This window comes from Lolium perenne, chromosome 2 (assembly GCF_019359855.2).
Source record: "Lolium perenne isolate Kyuss_39 chromosome 2, Kyuss_2.0, whole genome shotgun sequence".
Classification (NCBI taxonomy): Eukaryota; Viridiplantae; Streptophyta; class Magnoliopsida; order Poales; family Poaceae; genus Lolium; species Lolium perenne.
Window position 1 is genome coordinate 117,682,983 of NC_067245.2, and position 18,465 is coordinate 117,701,447.

At 44.7% G+C, this 18,465-nt stretch overlaps 1 protein-coding gene and 1 long non-coding RNA gene across 2 annotated transcripts; one reads left to right on the forward strand and one right to left on the reverse strand.

The window, feature by feature from the left end:
• Positions 1-543: 543 nt before the first annotated feature.
• Positions 544-8,742, reverse strand: LOC127330196 (uncharacterized). Its single transcript, XM_051356488.2, has 10 exons — positions 8,538-8,742; positions 4,751-4,846; positions 4,218-4,624; positions 4,072-4,134; positions 3,774-3,947; positions 3,607-3,672; positions 2,561-3,511; positions 1,748-2,335; positions 1,422-1,589; positions 544-1,308 (listed from the first exon to the last, which is right to left on the reverse strand). The coding sequence occupies exons 1-10, from the start codon at positions 8,740-8,742 to the stop codon at positions 616-618; spliced, it is 3,411 nt and encodes a 1,136-aa protein (XP_051212448.2). The 3' UTR covers positions 544-615.
• Positions 8,743-16,687: 7,945 nt separating this feature from the next.
• On the forward strand, positions 16,688-18,140 carry LOC127330195 (uncharacterized). Its single transcript, XR_007869177.2, has 3 exons — positions 16,688-17,534; positions 17,644-17,831; positions 17,962-18,140. It is a non-coding gene; the product is annotated as an uncharacterized lncRNA (long non-coding RNA).
• Positions 18,141-18,465: the final 325 nt, after the last annotated feature.

The following is an 18,465-nucleotide window of genomic DNA, read 5'->3' on the forward strand; positions in this document are numbered from 1 at the left end:
AAAAATTTAATAAAAAAAGAAAAAAGCCTAAAAAACAGATATAACCTTCTTATGGGATCTTTCCTCAACTTGCAAACGCTTTCATATACTTCTTTGATTTTAATCATCATAGGTTGAAGAGACAGTGGAGGCGTCGAACATAAACTCGAGTCTGCAAAAAATAAGGAAACACAGACAAAAATGTAAGAACAAAAAAGGAAGTTCAGATGATGATATTCCAGAAGTTCACATATTCAAGAACGTGGTGCAGGAACTGGAATGTCCAGAAGACCCACAGTTCATCAATGAAGGCTACCATCAAAAAAAATACACACACACGATATCACTCCCCCCCCCCCCAGGCCGGCTTTTACATGCAGTAAATGAAAACTACGACATGAACTCATGCCGCCTTACATAGCAATAGGAACTGTCTTCCAAGCAACATGATGCCAAACAAATAAAAACAAAATACATATACAAAAGCACCCCACCACACCCCTCCCCCCATAAAAAACCAAAAAAAAAGGGAAAAAGGTTTTAGATAGAGATATATGAGGAGTAAACATAAAGAATAAAAAGGCGGGCTAGCATTAGGGGAGGGTGTGTGGGGTAGGAGAACTGTATGTTCCCCATTCAGATATCCTTGCCTAAGTCTTGCGGGGATTCTTCAATAGAAGCGCTCAAGTCATCTGTTGATTCTTCAAAGAATGAGCTCGACTGCTCAATCGAATCAGATGCATCGCGTCCATGGTTATCTCCAGCCTGAAACTCATTATTGTCATCATCATCAGCACTAGTGCTGCGCTCTATATTGGCTTCAGTACCCGGCAGTTCTCCCCGTGCAGCAGCAACACCTACTTCCTCACGACCATGCGCAACAACAGACTTACAATCCATAGCAGCTGGTAATACACCAACATCATCAGCAGCCTCAGCACATGTTTCGGAAACAACTGCACCAATGCCAGGTAGTTGGGCAGCATCCTTCGCATCATTTCCATCCTGACATGTTACAAGATCTTCAGGAATTGAGAAACCTTTTCCAGTAACTGCACAATCTTCAACATGGTGTTCAGCATCTTTGTCTCCATCAGAATGTGCAACTATCTCGGGAAATAAATTCCCCTTTCCAACAGAGTCTAACTCAGAATAATGATCAGCAACTTTGTCACCGGCACCACCAGAATTACCATCACTGTCATCTAAAGGAGGAGTTACAGGGGTTGCCGGATGTACAAAATTATGCTTGACATAATAACGATCAACAGATGAATTGTCATCACTGTCATCTGGAAGACCATCCTTCTCAACACACTTTTCATTTACCTACCAAACAAATAAAAAAACAGAAGTTCAGATGTAGAAGATGGAGTAGTCCATATACACACAAACAAAAAACAAAACAAAAGCCCAACTATAAAAAAAAAATAAAAAAATACCTCAGCTAAAGGAGGTGATTTATCAAAAACTGCATCTTCAACATGATCACCAGCAAAAGCTGGAGGACATTGAGGGGTTGGCGGACGAACAAACCCATCATTCACAGGTGCATGATCACCATCTCCTGAATTCTGAGGTGCATTTTCCTCAGCAATCCTAGCATCTTCCTGCAAAAAATAAGAGGATAACAAAAAAGAAAAAGGTAAGGAAGTTCACATGAAAAAACAAAAGAAGTTCACATATGTGTAGTAACACAAAACAAGAGATAAAAAAGGAAGTTCACATAAAAAGGGATGGACATAAGTTCAAGAATGACTAATTATACCTCAGCTTCAGCAGCTGACTGACCAAGTCCTGCATCAACATCTTCAACAGAAGAAGAAATATTCTTCTGAACATTACTTTCAACACTATTATTGCCTGATACATTTGCACGGCTCTCAAACTGCTTGCACAAAGAGTCCTGATTCATACCAAAATCAAGAAAACCTGTGCGCATTAGAGACAAAGCCCCCCTCAAGCTATCAAGGAGCGATGTTTCACGCTTTGACTGCTCATCCAGTGCTTCAACACTGGGGAAATTACCATCAGCAAGCCGACCTTGAAATTGTTTCAGACGATCAGCTGTAGTCGGAATCGTACGAGAGAGATGCTCAACTTTCTGCAACAGTGATCCAATCTGATCAATAACACCAGCAGAAGGCATCCCAGCACTAGTTGAAGCAGACTGGTGATTGTCTTTCGTCTTGACATTAGCAATTTGCGAAATTGGAATCTCGCAATGACCTCCAGCAGGATGTTCATTGGCATTACCAGCATCAGGCTCACTACGATGGGTGCCCTCATTAAGATTGACAATTAAATCTTCAACACGATACCGATATGAATAAGCAATTTGGTTGCGGCCTTTCCACTGCATTGTAATACAGGAGTTCACTTAGCAGATATTATGAAGTTCAGATGATACATAAAAAGTAAAAAAAAATATACAAAACTATGTAAGTTCACTTGGATATAAAAAGTAAACCTCATATGCCACATAAAAACATTAAAAAAAAGACATAAGGAAGTTCACATGCGACGTAGTATGAAGATCAGATGCCACATAAAAAAAGGGTTACAGTTTGAAAAAACTAACCACAATTCTGCCAAACTTGTACTTCATCAACTCTGGTCCACCATTCTTTTGAATGTCCATTTTGTAAATAGCCTTCAGAGGTTTCTCATGCAGAAAGTTTGCGCGAGGAGTTTGAGTATGCATGACAGAATGTGGTGGTAGAAAGATGCTGTCAAGATACATAACAGTGGGGATAACAGCACACCCTTCTAACCCAGCCTGAGGGATATCAGGGTCTTGATATTTAGTAGCAGCTCGTTTCAACTCATCAACAACAAGCTGGCAATAATCCATCTTTGCCATCTTATCATAATCCATGTTCACAAGCATTGCAGCTTCCCTACCGACACGGGTAGCTGAACCAGGACATATGAGCTTGCTAAAAAGAATGGCAAAGAAGACCTTAACAGCCAAATCTTCCTTCTCGGGGTCTTCAACAAGATCAGATAACAATTGACGCAGATCTTTAGGCTCAATACTAGCATTGCTTTCGAACCCAAGCTCTTGTTTCAAAAGAGCCAATGACTCGTCATGTCCAGATTCTGCGGGCAGGATAGGAGTATCGCCTCCTATAGGAAAACCAAACACCTGATGAACAGTGTCTCTATTAACCTCTAGAACTCTGCCAGATCCACAAGCCAACTTCATGGTAGAAGTGTCAATAGTCTTCATCAAATAACACATGAGAACACGTGATACGTTACCCTCCAGGACCCACTGAAAAACACAGCCAAAACCAGCTTGCTCAACCTTCAATCTGTGTTGCTGTTTTAACATTGCTGCAGCCGAACGAACTTCACCGAGAGAACAGCGAACAGTTTGCTGAAAACGTGTCTTCTCACCATCAAGATCTTCATCTGCCTTCCTCTTCCTAGCCATGGTTTTCTTTGTCGGCCTTTTCAGAACTTTCTTCGAATCACCTTCCAAAACAACAGGTTTAGAAGGACCTGGCTTCCTACCAACTTTCTTCCCCTGGTATAGAAAAAAAACATTTAAAAACCACAAAAAAATTAATGAGAAGAGGAAGTTCACACCAACATGAACACAGAAGTTCACACTACACTAACCTTGGCAGGAGCTTCAAAGTCTGATTCATCGCTAACCAATTCTGTACGACTCTTCTTAGCATTGCACTACATAAAATGAGATGCATAAAAAGGGAAGAGTTCAGATTCAATAAACAAAGAAGTTCACAGTGGAAGAATTATGTAAAAAATGAAGAAACAAAAATAACCTTGCCAGCAGCAACACCATCTTCAGTGGAATCTGGGACATATGTCTCATCGACATCAATCTTACGTTTACGGCGACCCAGACGTGATTTCCCAGGAGATGAAACTCGTTCCGAAGCAACAGTGGGCTGGACAGTAGCAGCAACACGAGGGCTGCGCCGCACAGGATTTCTAGCCTGGACAGAAGCAGCAGATTTATTTAAAAAAAATAGAGAAGTTCACAATGGTACACATATGTAAAAGTGAACAAAAAAGGAATTTAACAGAATAAACAAAATAAGAACATAAAAAGAAATAAACCTTGTCAGCAGCAACATCTTCTTGAGTGGCACCTGGGGCGTATGTCTGCTGCAAAGGATCTCTCTGGTCAAGTGCAAAGCAGCAGCAGCTTTCCCCATAGGTGAATTCTCTTTTATCTTCCTGCAAACAACCCTTTCTTTCCTCACTTTAGGAGGAACATCATTGACAACAGCATTACCCTTAACAGACTTTGCTTTCGCAGGGTATTTCCGGTAATATGTAGTCAATTTCTCCTGGTGCTGAGCTAATTTAGCAGCTTGTCTCTCCTTTTCCTTCGCAAGCTGTTCTTCAACCATATAATCCTGAGTAACTATTTGAGTACCAGCCACAGACTGAGATTGAGTTTCTTCCATCACAGGTGTAGCTTCAACTGTTTCAGACTCAAGAACTTGCCGCAGAGGAGTATAATCAAAAACAGGGCTGCCCATGTTACCCTTCTCAACAGCAGGAGTCCTATCAAATGTCAGATCTAAGAAACGCGGTAAATCGTCAAGAGAATATGCAGCAAAATCCTGGTTCAGCAAATCCAGAGATTCTCTTATAGTCTTGTCAGCTGCATAACACAAACAAAATAACACAGAAAAAGAGTAAAAATGTAATCAAGAAAGCTTGTATGGATTGCAGGAAAAGGAAGTTCACTAGAAAATGTTAGTGAGGTTCACATATGTATGTTCCTAACCTGATTCATCGGCATCATCTGTCATATTAGAAGATAAATTCCCCAAACCAGAAAACACAGCATCACCAGAATCATCAACATGATCAAATACCTTCCCTAAAAAATACAAAAAAACAAACAAATTCAATGTCAGAAACATAGGAAAAAAATTCATGTTCAGACTTATACTTCCTATGTGCAGCAAAATGTTAATTTCATGATTCACTTTTTTTAAAAAACAGCCTGTACATGAAAAATAAACATTATACATAGGAAGAATGAACATAATTAATACAGTGAGTTCAATTAAATGACAAGTAGTTCATAACATGTGCTATACAGAAACACAGATAAAAAGATAGAAATCCTAAAATGGTGACCACGGGGAATTATAACACAGAAAAAAAGCCTACAGAAAAGCAAACCCTAGAACAAAAAAAAAAATGGACCAGTCATAGGACAGAACAAAAACATGGATATTTCATTTTTGACAACGCAAGAATAAAGCATGAATTTATGGGTAGTAAAAATACAAATCCGAAAAACAAACCTCCACCACCATTCGAAGCATCCTTATCCATCACTCACAGAGAAATAAACAGAGGAACGGACTCCCAAACCAAAAATTGAAGCCGACCAGCCCGTCTGGGACGAACTAGAACCACCGCGAAGGAGAATCAGAGTAGCGCCGGAGTTCCAACCGCCGGCCGAACGGGGAAATATCGCCGGCAAACACCGAAGACGGCGAGGAAGAGCAAACTGCAGCGAACCTAGGGTTTAGACCAAAGGGGAAATGGTGGATTTCGAGTAGAACGAAGGAATATCAACAGGGGACGGGGGATAGCAAACGAATCGGGAGCAGCAGTTACCTAGAGCGCCGCCGCCATTGCAGAGAGGATGTAGCAGTTTCGGGATGTCCGCCTGCGAGTGGGGGAAGTGGGGAGTGCGAAGGAGAAGCCGCAGACAAGAGGAGTAAAAAGAGGAGTTGAGAAATAACTGCACCAGATTTATATTAAAAAAAAAAAGGAGGCAACAATAAAAAAAAACACTGAAACGTTACCTTTGTCAGTAAGATATAAACAAACAGGAAGTTCACATTTAATCATGACTGCGATTCACTTTGTCTAAAAAAAGAAAGAAAAAATATAGGATGGGAGGGTCACACCCATGCTGTCCCCACAACCATTACGAAGTTCACTTGAAAAAAACGTCGGAGTTCACTCATCTTGAAAAAGGGTATTTGGGTATATTTTAAAAACATTAATTGATTCCCTAATATAGCGGGTAGGAGTTCCCCACCACAATTACGGAGTGCACTTCAGAACGCAAGGAGTTCACCAATCTTAAAAAAATGTATTACACTATATTTTAAACATTTATTAAAAAACCTTTTATTCATTTCCTAGTATGGGGGGGGGGGTCCCCCCCCCCAACCCCCCCTTTAATGGTACAAGAACAAAATAAATTAACACTGGTTAATTTATACACGGAGTTAAAGAAAAAGAATACCAAAAGTAAACTGACAGCAGTTCACGTAATAAAGTAACAGCAGTTCATTTTCAGATTTCAGATAAAAAAAGATAAAAACATGCGTATGAATGGAAAAACAATAATAGAAAAAATTGGATACTACATTAAAGGGAAGTTCACAACTTACAAACAGATATATACATACATGCTCGATGTGGATTTACATGTGAAATGGAGGCCACAACTTATCTGAAAGATGAAAATCAAACATGCAAATGACAAAGTTCATGCATTCCGGTAGTTCAAATCATAAAATTAAAGAAGTTCATTTGTTATAATACCAACAAACATGCACTGCTGGTAATGAAAAACAGAGCAGAGACTTGTAAGCTACGAAAAAACCCACGTATAACAAGCATTATCTGGATTACATTACTACATCAAAGTGTAAAGCATGAACACCACCGCGTCATCACTGCATCATCTGAGGAAAAACATAACTACACAAGCATAGGCAAAAATACCGAACTAAGCAAAAGAACATAGATCTGTGAAAACAAAATTCGTGGATAAGGATCAAAGCAAAACCTATCAAAACAAAAATCCTACAGGGGAGAGAGACCCAATACCATTACCGAAGACAAACAAAGCGCGAGAATATAACGGCGGAGCCATCAACCTCGAGGATTTCTGAAGCTGTGCGACGGCCATCTGAAAAAACAAATCTGCAGATCAAGATAAAAAAAGATAAGAGCAATGTCCGGATAGCATAGAAGAAACTGTGCCGCAGACATCAACGATCTGCGATGCACCAGTGGAGAACAAAATTCGTCGATGGAGCGTCGGGCACGAGCACGGAGATGAGCCGCCACCGTCGCCGAACTTCTAAGAAACGCATCGAGTAAAAGGGAGGAGCTCGGGAGCGAGCAAGGGAGGAAATCGCCAGGGAGGAGCTCGGGAGCGAGCAGGGAGGAAAACGCCAGGGAAGACCTCGGGAGCGAGCAGGGAGGAAATCGCCATGGAAGAGCTCGGGAGCGAGCAGGGAGGGGTGGGGAGCGAGCACGGAGGAGGTGGGTAGCGAGCGGGAGGTGGGACACGTAACGGTTCGCTGTCTCGTAGGAAGTTCACACGCGCGCGGGAGCGGGACGCGAGCGGGACGTGGGACGAGAAAATATGAAGACTCACGGGAAGTTCGCATGCAATAAGTTAGGAAGTTCATAAAGGGTTCGAGAATAGTTATTCTCGAACTGGTTCGAGAATAGCAGACCTATATATATATATATATATATATATATATATATATATATATATATATACATATATATATATATATATATATATATATATATATATATATATATATATAGGGTTACACTATTTTGCAACCGGTGCTCAGAATATTATTCTGAGCACCAACCGGCTCTATAAGGCTGGTGCCAACGCACCGCCCCGCTCCCGCCCCGCCACGTCAGCTTTTGGCCCACTCTCACCCCACTCTCACCCCACTCTCACCACACGGTGCCAATGCATGGGCTATAGTCCCCACTCTCACTTCTCTCTCCTCCACATCACCATTTCTTTTCCACATTAAGTTATTTCACTCGATTTTGTTTAGACATTCAAAATAATGCAAGAAAATATTTTATTCAACTTAAAATATTACCGATTACATAATAATTAATAAATTGCATAATAAATAAATAGGGGTGGAGCTGAAAATTTGAACCAGCAACGGCTAGCTGACGTGGACCAATCGCGTCGCGGCACGTCAGCTAGCCGTTGGGCACTCCCGCCCCACTCCCGCCCCGCTCCCGCCCACTCTCGCCCGCATCCAGCCCGCCTCCCGCCCCACTAACGCCCGCTCTCGCCCGCCCTAGCGCCCGCCTGCCTCCCGCCCCACCCCGCCAACGCGCCGCCCCGCCTCCCGCCCCTCTCTCGCCTCCCTCCCGCCGCCAACGCGGGCGCCAGCCGGGCGGGAGCGGGCGCTACCGCCGGGCGCCCCCGCCGGCGCCCCTCCCTCTCGTCCCGCCCGCCTCCAGCCCCTCTCCCGCCCCGCCCCGGGCGGTACCGCCCGCCCTCCAGCCCGCGTTGGCACCAGCCTAACGAGAATCACGCCCGACCGGCCCTGGCACGAACCAAATCCCCTCTCCACTGGCTTCCCCACGATCTCATCCCCGACCACGCGCGAAGCCCAGCCTTCCGCCGCCGGCTGATGCTCGCCACCGGCCGAGATTTCGCGGCCGGAGAAGCCCCTCTCCGCCCTGACTTTCGCCCCGCCACCTCCTGCGCCCAACGCCACCACAACTGCATCGAGGTCGCCGCCGCCCCGGTCGCCCACGTAGCTTCTTCCGGCCGCCGTCGTGCGCTCCGCCACGGCTCCAGGCCACCGCGCGCTCCCCCATCCCCGATTCCCCACCACCGCGCGTCCCTGTTGCCCAGGTCGTCCGGTGCTCCCCGCCGCTCCAAGCCGCCAGGAACGGCTCACTCGCGCAGTCCAGACCTCTCAGCTCCATCTCAACCTCCTGCCCCGCCCCTTTCTCCATCGCAACCTCCTAGTGGGAATTCTCCAGCTCCTGATGCAGAGTAACTACCAGGAACCCAGCACACCACTCGCGTGGCTTCTGTTGCCTTCTGGGGATAAGCCGCGTGAAGCGCCTCCGGCCGGCTCGGCCTGGCCGTAGAGCCACACAGCAGCAAACATGCCAGAATCTCTGCGGAGCTGCCCCTGCCCTCTGAATCTCTGATGGCTCCGCTCAAACTTTTCTGGCCCGTATGTCTGAATTTTTTCGGCGCCATGTCTGAACTTCGCAAGGTGTCTTAATGGTTGGGTGTGATGCATCTGGTGGCCCTTCACGATGGCGCCAGGAAAGGAACAACGTCAACCAGAAAAAGGCTCAGCTGAAACCAAGCTTCACGCCGCTGCCCGCTTCTCTGCACATTCCATCCAAAAGTAAAATTGCACCAGCTAGCGGCAGCACGCAGGACAATTTGTTTACATCATTTACTTGCCAGGAAGTATACTTCTTTGTTATGCGGCAGTGCACATAAGAGAATGCGGTAAGTTCAACTGTGCGGAAATCGACATGGTCGCTTCGAGCTGTTGTAGAGCGAGAGCCAGCGGAAGGGGGATGTGCGACTGGGCGTGGGCAAAGCTACTCTTGACTGAACACTGTGCCACTCACGACGCGTGAAGCTCCGGCGCCTGTTTCTACCACTCACCACGGCCGCTGCCTCCGGTACCCCCGGCTAGTGCTCCTCCACACGACGCGCTTCCCTGGCCGCCGCCCACACGCGCTGTACAACCGCTGCATCCGAGTGCAGCTCCGGCCGCCGCCTCCGCGCCCATTCCTGACGGCCTGCTCACGTTTTCTTTACCTGAACTTCTGTTGGCCCGTACCTGAGCTTCCGATAGGGATCAATTTCTACTTCCCTGTGATAAACATTGTCGTGCAGCGGCTACAGCGCGTGGTCGCGCACTGGTGGACCTGGAGCAGCACAAATGCCTTACAGTACATGCTTGTGAGAAACTGAGAGCTAAAATTTATTTGTCTCAAGAATTTTTTGAATTGAAAACGTGTATAAGTTTTGAGTGACATTTTCCACGATGCAAACTTGTCTGTGTGAGTATTGACAGAGAATTGTAATGCCTTCTAAAAGCACACATTTTCTAACTACGATCAGGCCAAATTGTGGATTTTTGGGAAATCCATTTACTATGTACGTAGTTACAACTACAACAAAGATTTTTGGGCAGCTATTGATGCTTTTGTGTAACTAAACCTGTATTTGGGCAGTTCCACACTTCGATTTTGGGCAGTACAAGTCTCTAGACCAGAAAGTTCAGAAAAAATAAAAGAAGTGTTTGTTAGGTCGCTATTTGCATGTTCTTCGCCGAAGCGTATATTACCTTGGAAGTACAAATATTTACATTGGAGAGTACAAAAAAATACTAGTCTTTGTACAAAAATATTGGTTTCTACAAGTACATTGGAATATTTAAACCGGGAAGATGCTGGTTGGAGATCATAGGGAATGCTTGGTCTCGGGTTGGGTGGTCTTTTTTAAGTGGTTGTGTTGCTCCTTTATTTTTCTGAGAAATGCAACCGTTTGTTTCGAGGCAGTTCAAAACGTAGATAAGTACAATTCGTTCGTTTGGGCTATTTTAAGGCAGTATACTCGCCAATGTATTTATCAACGTAAAGAAGCTTTGAAGAAAAGGAGACAATTTAGGAAGTACCACAAGCTCAGTACCAACTACACAGTTTTCCTGACGCTCTCTTTTTCTCTATTTCTGTCTGTACTACAAGCTCAGTACACAGTTTTCCTTTTCGTTTTTTATAGGAGGTACATGCCCTGAAATTAAGTAAGTACAAGAATACGGTTCAATAAGTACATGTCACCTCGTTCATTAGCTAGAAAATTGTATCAAAAATTAAATCTGTTGAGAAGTACGGTTGGTGAGCAACCTAAACCAACAAATATCAAGAGAAGTATGGTTAACTAGATTAGACCCTACACATGTTAAAGCTAAGTACAATTTTCTGAAGAATTGAAAGTTGAGCACATGGAGTACAAAAAAGTGTGGTTGCAAAATTTGTAAAATGAATTGTTGCAAAACTGCGAAAATCCTGCCGCCGTCCTTGAAATATCCCTCCACGTAGAGCCTTACCGCGTCGTTTGTCGCCCATGCACATGCGCCTTCCTTGAAGTTGCGGGTCCCCTGCGCCCCACCCACCGGTGCTGGCTACTGCATCTCATGCGGCAGCCCAGCTGCAGCGCCACCGCCGAACTTCCTTCCCGCTGGGCTTGTACTTTTTTTACACGGCGCTTGTACTTTCGTAATTTCTTATATTGTTTCATTGTGCTGGTAAACCGTGTTGCGTACCGTGGCTGCAAGTAGCTTCATCTGCATTTACATTGTCCACAACACGACAAAGCAGGAGCCCTCAAAGATGTGACCATGACCCTAACGACACCAGAGGCTAGCGCGGTAGGTTCGTGCACAACGAAGCCCCTATTAATGATGGAATTTTTTTATCATGAGTTCGTGACCGAGACATTAACATTGAAGCCAACAAAAATGGAATTTGGGAAATCCTTCCCTGTATGGATTTATCTCTTAATTATATAGCAACTAGGCTTGGATGGATAACAAGGAAATAAAGACAGAGCGCATATGTGTGGTGGTTAATAGGAGTAGCTACATTATAGGATATATTCTGTAGAAAGAGGTTTCACTCGACAAAGTGTATCTATTCGTTATCTAATTCACTTGTCATAAAGTGAAAGTGTATATACGTAATTCACTTGTAGTAGCGATGAACCTTCTTTAGTTTCCACTATCTAATACTAAAACAACATAGGATAAAATAATGCAGCTGTACAATCATTTTAGTCCACCAGTAAATTGTTATAATCTCGACATGTGCCCATCCGAGATTCACCGCGCTGCCCCCTTGCTCCCCACCGGACAGAGCCGCCTCCGGAGCAGGGGTCGCGGTCTCCCTAGCGCCGCCAGACGCCGCGATCTCCCTCCCGCCCGCCCCCGTGGCCTTGCGTCCGCCCCGTTCTCCCTCCTCGGAGGCTCTTCCCCATCGGTAGCTCCCGCCGGCGAAATTCAAGGCGCTCCGCCCCTCGTGGCTGCCCACTCCTCCGCCGGCCCCCTCCTCGGTTCCCCTTCACGAGGAAGTGCAAGAAAACTAAGAAAATCCAAATGTACAAAAAAATAAAATAATCTCGCCATCCATGAGGAAGCTAAAATACTTGTCGACGAGAAGTACAACCTTTCGATTCAAGCATTACACCCACTTAATATAAGAAGTAAAAGAAAACCCACAAAATCCAAATGTAGAAAAAACAAAAATAATCCCGTCATCTGTGAGGGAGTTCAAATACTTGATGCTGAGAAGTAGAACCATTCGACACGACTTACAACAACTTAATACTAGAAGTACAAGAAATCCGACGAAATCTAAATGAAAAAAACAAAATAATCCTATCATCTGCGGGGAAGTACAACCAACGATTCCAACAAGTCTGGCCGGGCATAAAAAACCGAAACCGAAGACCGAACCCGAAATAACCGGGACCGAACCCGAAATAACCGAAAATTCGGTCTTAGGTTAGCAGCTCGGTCTTGGACACTGCATGACCGAACTTTTATCGGGCTGTTCGGTCATCGCTAGGAAGAAACCGATACGACCGAAAAGACCGAGCTCTTCCCTAGAAATTGAATCTGTTCACAGGCGTAGCGCTGCATCCTAGTTCCTTTCCCTATTCCCGTCGCTCGTTTTCTCCTTGACCTAGCGATTCGACACAGACTAGGTGCGCGCCGCCGCTCTACCTCGCCATCCACCCTCGCTGACCCTGCCTGCTTCTCTGACCACGGGCACCAGCAGCCGCAAGCCCACAGGACCCAGCTCTGCCGCCACTGGCCTGCCACACCACTCCTCGCCGCTGCCCACCGGGCCGACCTCGCCGCCAGCCATTAGGCCGACCCCGACGCATCTCCGACCACGGGGCGGCAGCCGCAAGCCCAAAAGACGCAGCGCCGCCGTCACGCCCCCGCCTCACCACCACGTCGTGTTGTTTCCAAACGCGAGTCACCCTGCAATTTCAGACCTCCGACGGCCTGACGCAAGGCCACAAGGCCGGCGATACGGACTGCTCTTCCTTCGAGCAGTGTTGCGATCTTGCATCTTTGCAATTTACAAATATTTCCTTGCCTCCTGCTTTCTCTACTCTGCCTCCGAGCAGTGTTGCGAACTTGCATCTTTGCAAGTTACGAATCTTCCCTTGTCTCCTTTCTCTGCTCTGCTAGAAGCCTAGAATGCTGAAGTAATAGTTGATTACTGATTCTTTGTGATCCATTTTGTATGCGAGTAACTTTTATTTGGCCAGATCTAAGATACGTTTGCTATTGAGAATGAAGAGCGGTGCAATTTTCTTACTGCTTTTCTGTAGATGGCGTCTGAATCTGAAGATGCAAATTGGGGTAATCAATATGTACATGAGGATGAGATGAATTTGTGCATTTTTTTGCTGTCATTCTGTATATACTCCGCTGCCATTTTTCTCATTTGGTCTATACGGTCATGACCGAAGACCGGACCGAAAAGACCGAAGACCGAATACAAAAAAACCGAAAAGACCGATGGTAATACGGGTAGCATTCTTAGATGACCGAAATTGACAAAGACCGAAGAGACCGGACCGAGCAAACCGAACAAACCGAACGCCCGGGCAGACCAACAAGTACAAGCAGTAACTAGAGGAAGTACAAGCGGTAAATAGGGGAAGTACAAAGTGTTCACATAAAATTTTATCGTTTTTTCTGAACAGTTTTGTGAAACTGCAGCGAGAAGTACAACCATATTGCCCAAAAAGTACAGGCTCATGTCGAGGAAAGTTCAACGCTCTATTTTTGTGAATGACCAAAAACCAAATATAGAAAAAATAAAATAATCCCATGGGAAGTTCAAATAATCGATGATGAGAAGTACAACCATTTGACACAAGCAAAATGTACACTTATGATAGGAAGTACAAGAAAACCGACAAAAATCCAAATGAAAAAAAAAACAAAATAATCCCGTCATCCGTGAGAAATTTCAAATACTTGACGATGATATGTACAACTATTCCACACGAGCAGTACAAGTGCTTATTATAGGAAGTACAAGAAAACCGACAAAATCCAAATGTAGTAAAAACGAAATAATCCCGTCACCCCCAAGGAAGTTCAAATAGTTGATGACGAGAAGTGCAACCATTCTACACGAGCAGTACAAGGACCTATTATAGGAAGTACAAGAAAACCGACAAAATCCAAATGTAAAAAAACGAAATAATCCCGTCACCCTAGGGGAAGTTTAAAATAGTTGACGGAGAGAAGTACAACCATTTGACACCAGTACTACACCCACTTTATATAGGAAATACAAGAAGACCGCCAAAATGCAAATGTACAAAAAACAATAATTATCCCATCACCCGTAAGGAAGTTCATATATTTGACAATGAGAAGTACAACCATTCGACACGAGAAATAAACCCACTTAATATAGGAAGTACAAGAAACCCGATATAGCCCAAATTTAGAAAAAAACAAAATAATCCCATCATCTACGAGGAAGTACGAGCAACGATTCTGAGAAGTACATGCGGACACAACAGTAAGTACAAGCGGTAATTACATCAAGAAAATACCCCCCACATAAGTTCACATAGCAACGTTGTGAAGTTCAAATATTAGGATCCAGGAAGTACATAATCTCTTAAATAGAATATAGGGACAATCTAAAATTATCATTTCGAAGCACACATGCTAATTTTTCTAAAACGCACTAGCATCAAAACATTTCCAGGAAGTACAACCACGAAGGCCAGGAAGTACAAGGACATGTCGCGGGAAGTTCATATGCGCGTGGTTGTGCTGAACATTTTGTGTGGTGAAAATTATAGCTCTATTTTACTGAATACTTTCATGAAACCGCACAAAGAAGTACAACCCTATTTCCCGGTAAGTACAAGTTCACGTCGAGAGAAGTTCAACGCTCTGTTTTTACGGGGCGGAAATCTATTGTCCAAATCTCATCGATTTGATCACCAACCACTTCAATAATTGTCACCAAAAGCTTTATATGGTAGAGTATATGTCTAATTTCATTACCTACAACATTTACAACAAATAAATGGATCTAAGCGATCAAATTCAAACTATTATCCCACAAAATATACCGGAAACATGATTTCAAAACTTCTAAAATTAGTTTTAAACCGTTCGGATTTAGCAAAAATGGTAAATACAAAAAAGATGCGCCATTTTGACAGCTTTCCAACCGTATATCATTTCCATTGTTTAAATACTCCGAATGGAAATCGCGCGGAAATCATTCGGTGTCCGTCACATAAAACGGGCGGACAGTAATTCGAGTTATTCTCTTAAACTGTAAGGAATTAGAGAAAATAATTCGAATAAGAAAGTTGCGCCTAGTCCATAGCTTTCCAACGCCATATCATTTGCATCATTCCGACAAACGGTTGAAAAAAATCGTCCAAATTACTGTCCGTTCGTTTTTTAGTACGTCCGAAATTCGGTATTTTCAAAATTGTTCAAAAACTGTGAGGATTTTGAAAAAACTTAAAACATGAAAAAGTTGCGCAATTTCATTATCTTTCCAACGGTATATCACTTGCACAATATCGATAAGCGATTCAAAAATCGAACTAAAAGTTCGTTTTCTGGCCAAATAGAAGCGTTTTCGTATTTTCAAAATTAAATTTAAACCGTGCAAAATCTGTGAAAAGTGTGAACATGAAAAAGTTGCGGTTTTTAATTATCTATCCAACGGTATATCATTTGCATAGTTCCGAAAAATGGTTGAGAAACTTGAGGTATAATCATTACCTATGAAGAAAACGGGAAGTTCAGGTAAGTTCGACAGAAAGTTGAACCCTGTTATCCGGGAAGTTCAACCTTGTGTCCAAGAAAGTACAAGTCGGTGCTCAGAATATTATTCTGCAACCGGTTGCAGAATAGTGCTGGTATATATATATATATATATGTTGCACAATTCTGCAACCGGTGCTCAGAATATTATTCTGAGCAGCATACCGCGTATATAGGACGCGAACCGGTTGGATGCGAAAAAAACCCACCGCCCACCTGCCCCGTTTCCTCTCCCTCCCGCATATTCTTCCATCTTGATGTGCAGCTCCCGCCGGCCGATCCCGCCTCCTTCCAGCGCGCCGTCCCCGGCTTCCTCTGCCGCACCGGCCTCCCTGCATGGCTACGCCGCCGTCCGACAGGTGCCCCCGCATCTCCCTGTTCCCCTCGCGCAGGCGCAGCTGACCGGGCACCCACATCTCCCCGGATCCCACCTGCCGCCGGCGCCGGCTCGGCTCAACATCTGCGTCCCTTACGCCGCCTCCATCCCCTGATTCCTAGCCGCCGGCCCAACCCTACGCGCCATCCATCTCGTCGGCCTGCCACAGCAGTAGTGCGCCGCCTCTCCATTCCTCCCGCCGGGCCGGGCCTCCCTATCCCCCAACCCAAACTCCGGCGCCATCGGCCTTCCTCTCCCGAATCCAAATTCCGGTTCCGCCTCTGTATTCCTCTGCTCGAACAGCCCTTGCCTCCCTCAATCCGTACTCTGGCGTCGCTGATAACCTCCCCGTCAAGAACAACACGGCAGTACAATATTTATTCGCAGGGAAGATCAACTGGGTACCAAATAGCAGTGGACTTATTTGCGGCGGAAGCTTGAGGCACGCTGCCGCGGAATCGATCCGATGGAGGCGCCTAGGAAGACCCCGGGTGCAGAGCTCCACAAGGATCCGGACACGATCCAGCCGATGCTGCAGGTGGAGGACGACCTTCTGGATATCATGTGGCGTCCACCAGAAAGATTGGATCTCTTTCCCTGCTTGCTTTACTTAATCGGTATACTGATTATTTGTTGTTGTGTCTGGATACGAGCATTTGCATCCAAGCTGGGATCTCCTGGTAGTTTCTTCAATCGTGGTAGCATTTGCATGCCTCTGCATCACAAAGGCACTAGATAGTAATGTTGATGTGATTTGCATCTTGCTAAAACTATTGTCTCTGGGATTGCGTCTGCTAACATTGATTGCTGGTGATGGAGTCGTGATATTAGTACTCCTAGGATTAGCATTACAGCAATGTTGGCACTATCTCCACTTCCCTCTAAAGAATCTGCCACTCCTAGGAGTATTGTTCAGACTTGAGAGTAGGCAGGCTTTGGTAAACATAATTTGTTAGTTTCTAATTTTTCTTTAATGGGCTCAAAACACAGGATTTTTTGCTTCATTTGCATCTCTCGGTTATCTTAAGGGTCCCATTTGAATGTTTTATTAATCCCATGATATGATTCAGTTTTGGCGCATTTCATTTAGAGTGGTTCTGATAATTAGAATGCTAGACCGTATTGGTTTGTAAGCTGTAATGATATTCTGATTATCTGTTGCCAATTTATTTTCAACAGAACAAAAAGCTCAAGGATGTGGAGATTAGTTTTCTCATCGTTTATGGAACCATTTCTTTTTTGGCTTTGTAAAAAATCAATAGAGTAAGCATTTATTTGAATCTGTGGCATATTATCTGTCGGTGAGTAAACACGATATGGTTGATGTGCGCGTGGCAACCGCCGCCGCCGCTGCATCTTCCCCCGACCCCGCCGCTGCCTCGCGGCCCTGATGGATGATCGCCATCCACCACTGCTCCGTCCTCTGCAGCGAGTAGGGAAGCCCCATCGGTTGCCGTCGTCGACCTGGAAGCAGCAACAGTACAGGTTCGTCCTCAACAGCAGTACAGGTTCGCCCGCTGCTCCCTCCTTCGGTTCAGCTAAGAAGCTCATTGCTTTTCTTCAGCAAGTCCGTGCGATGTAGTCAGAAAACTGATTTAGATGTGAATTGATTTTAAGGCGAGACCCCGCAGAAGAACACATACCCATACCAGGCAGTACATATGTTTGCTGCGATAAGTACAAGACAGAAGTAAAGTATTTAATCACCAGGGTTTGTGAGATGAGCAGCTTATCATGTGGGTAAAAAAATCATCATCTGGAAGCACCAGTAGTCACGTTCGGTCAGTATACAATGATGTGGGCTGGTATGAACTTTGGTTATTGCAGATGTAGGGCGTAGTTATTAATGATGTGGGCTGATATGAACTTTGGTTATTGCAGATGTAGGGCGTAGTTATTAATGATGTGGGCTGATATGAACTTTGGTTATTGCAGATGTACAGAGGGACACGTGGGTGCCAAGAAGCTCCAGAAATGATGCAAGAAGAGATCAAGCTCACAAAGCATACACTACAGCACCAAAAAGAATAGATGCCAGAATAGATGCACCGCTCAGGAAGAAGACGTTTGGTGCGCAGTTATGTTCTTTTGTATCTGTATGACAAACAGCTATACACGACCAGCTTTTAGCTCCGAACATAAGAAAAATGTTTTTCTCTCCAAAACTTTCATCAAGGTATGCCAAAACAAAAAAAAACAGTATGCATGGTTGTGTACCAACAGAATCTCAATGAGCCTGATCTGAAAGAATAACACAAAAAAGGAGTCAGCCGCGAGGAGTCAGGATTGAGCGGAAGGCCTCAGCTCAATGTAAGGAGAAAGGGGATAGGTGTTGTACTGCGCTGGGCGGCGGCCGGCGGCGCGCGGAAATACACCACTATGACAATTCTATTATCGAGAGAAAAGAGAGAGAGAGACGGGACAAAAGAAATAAGTACA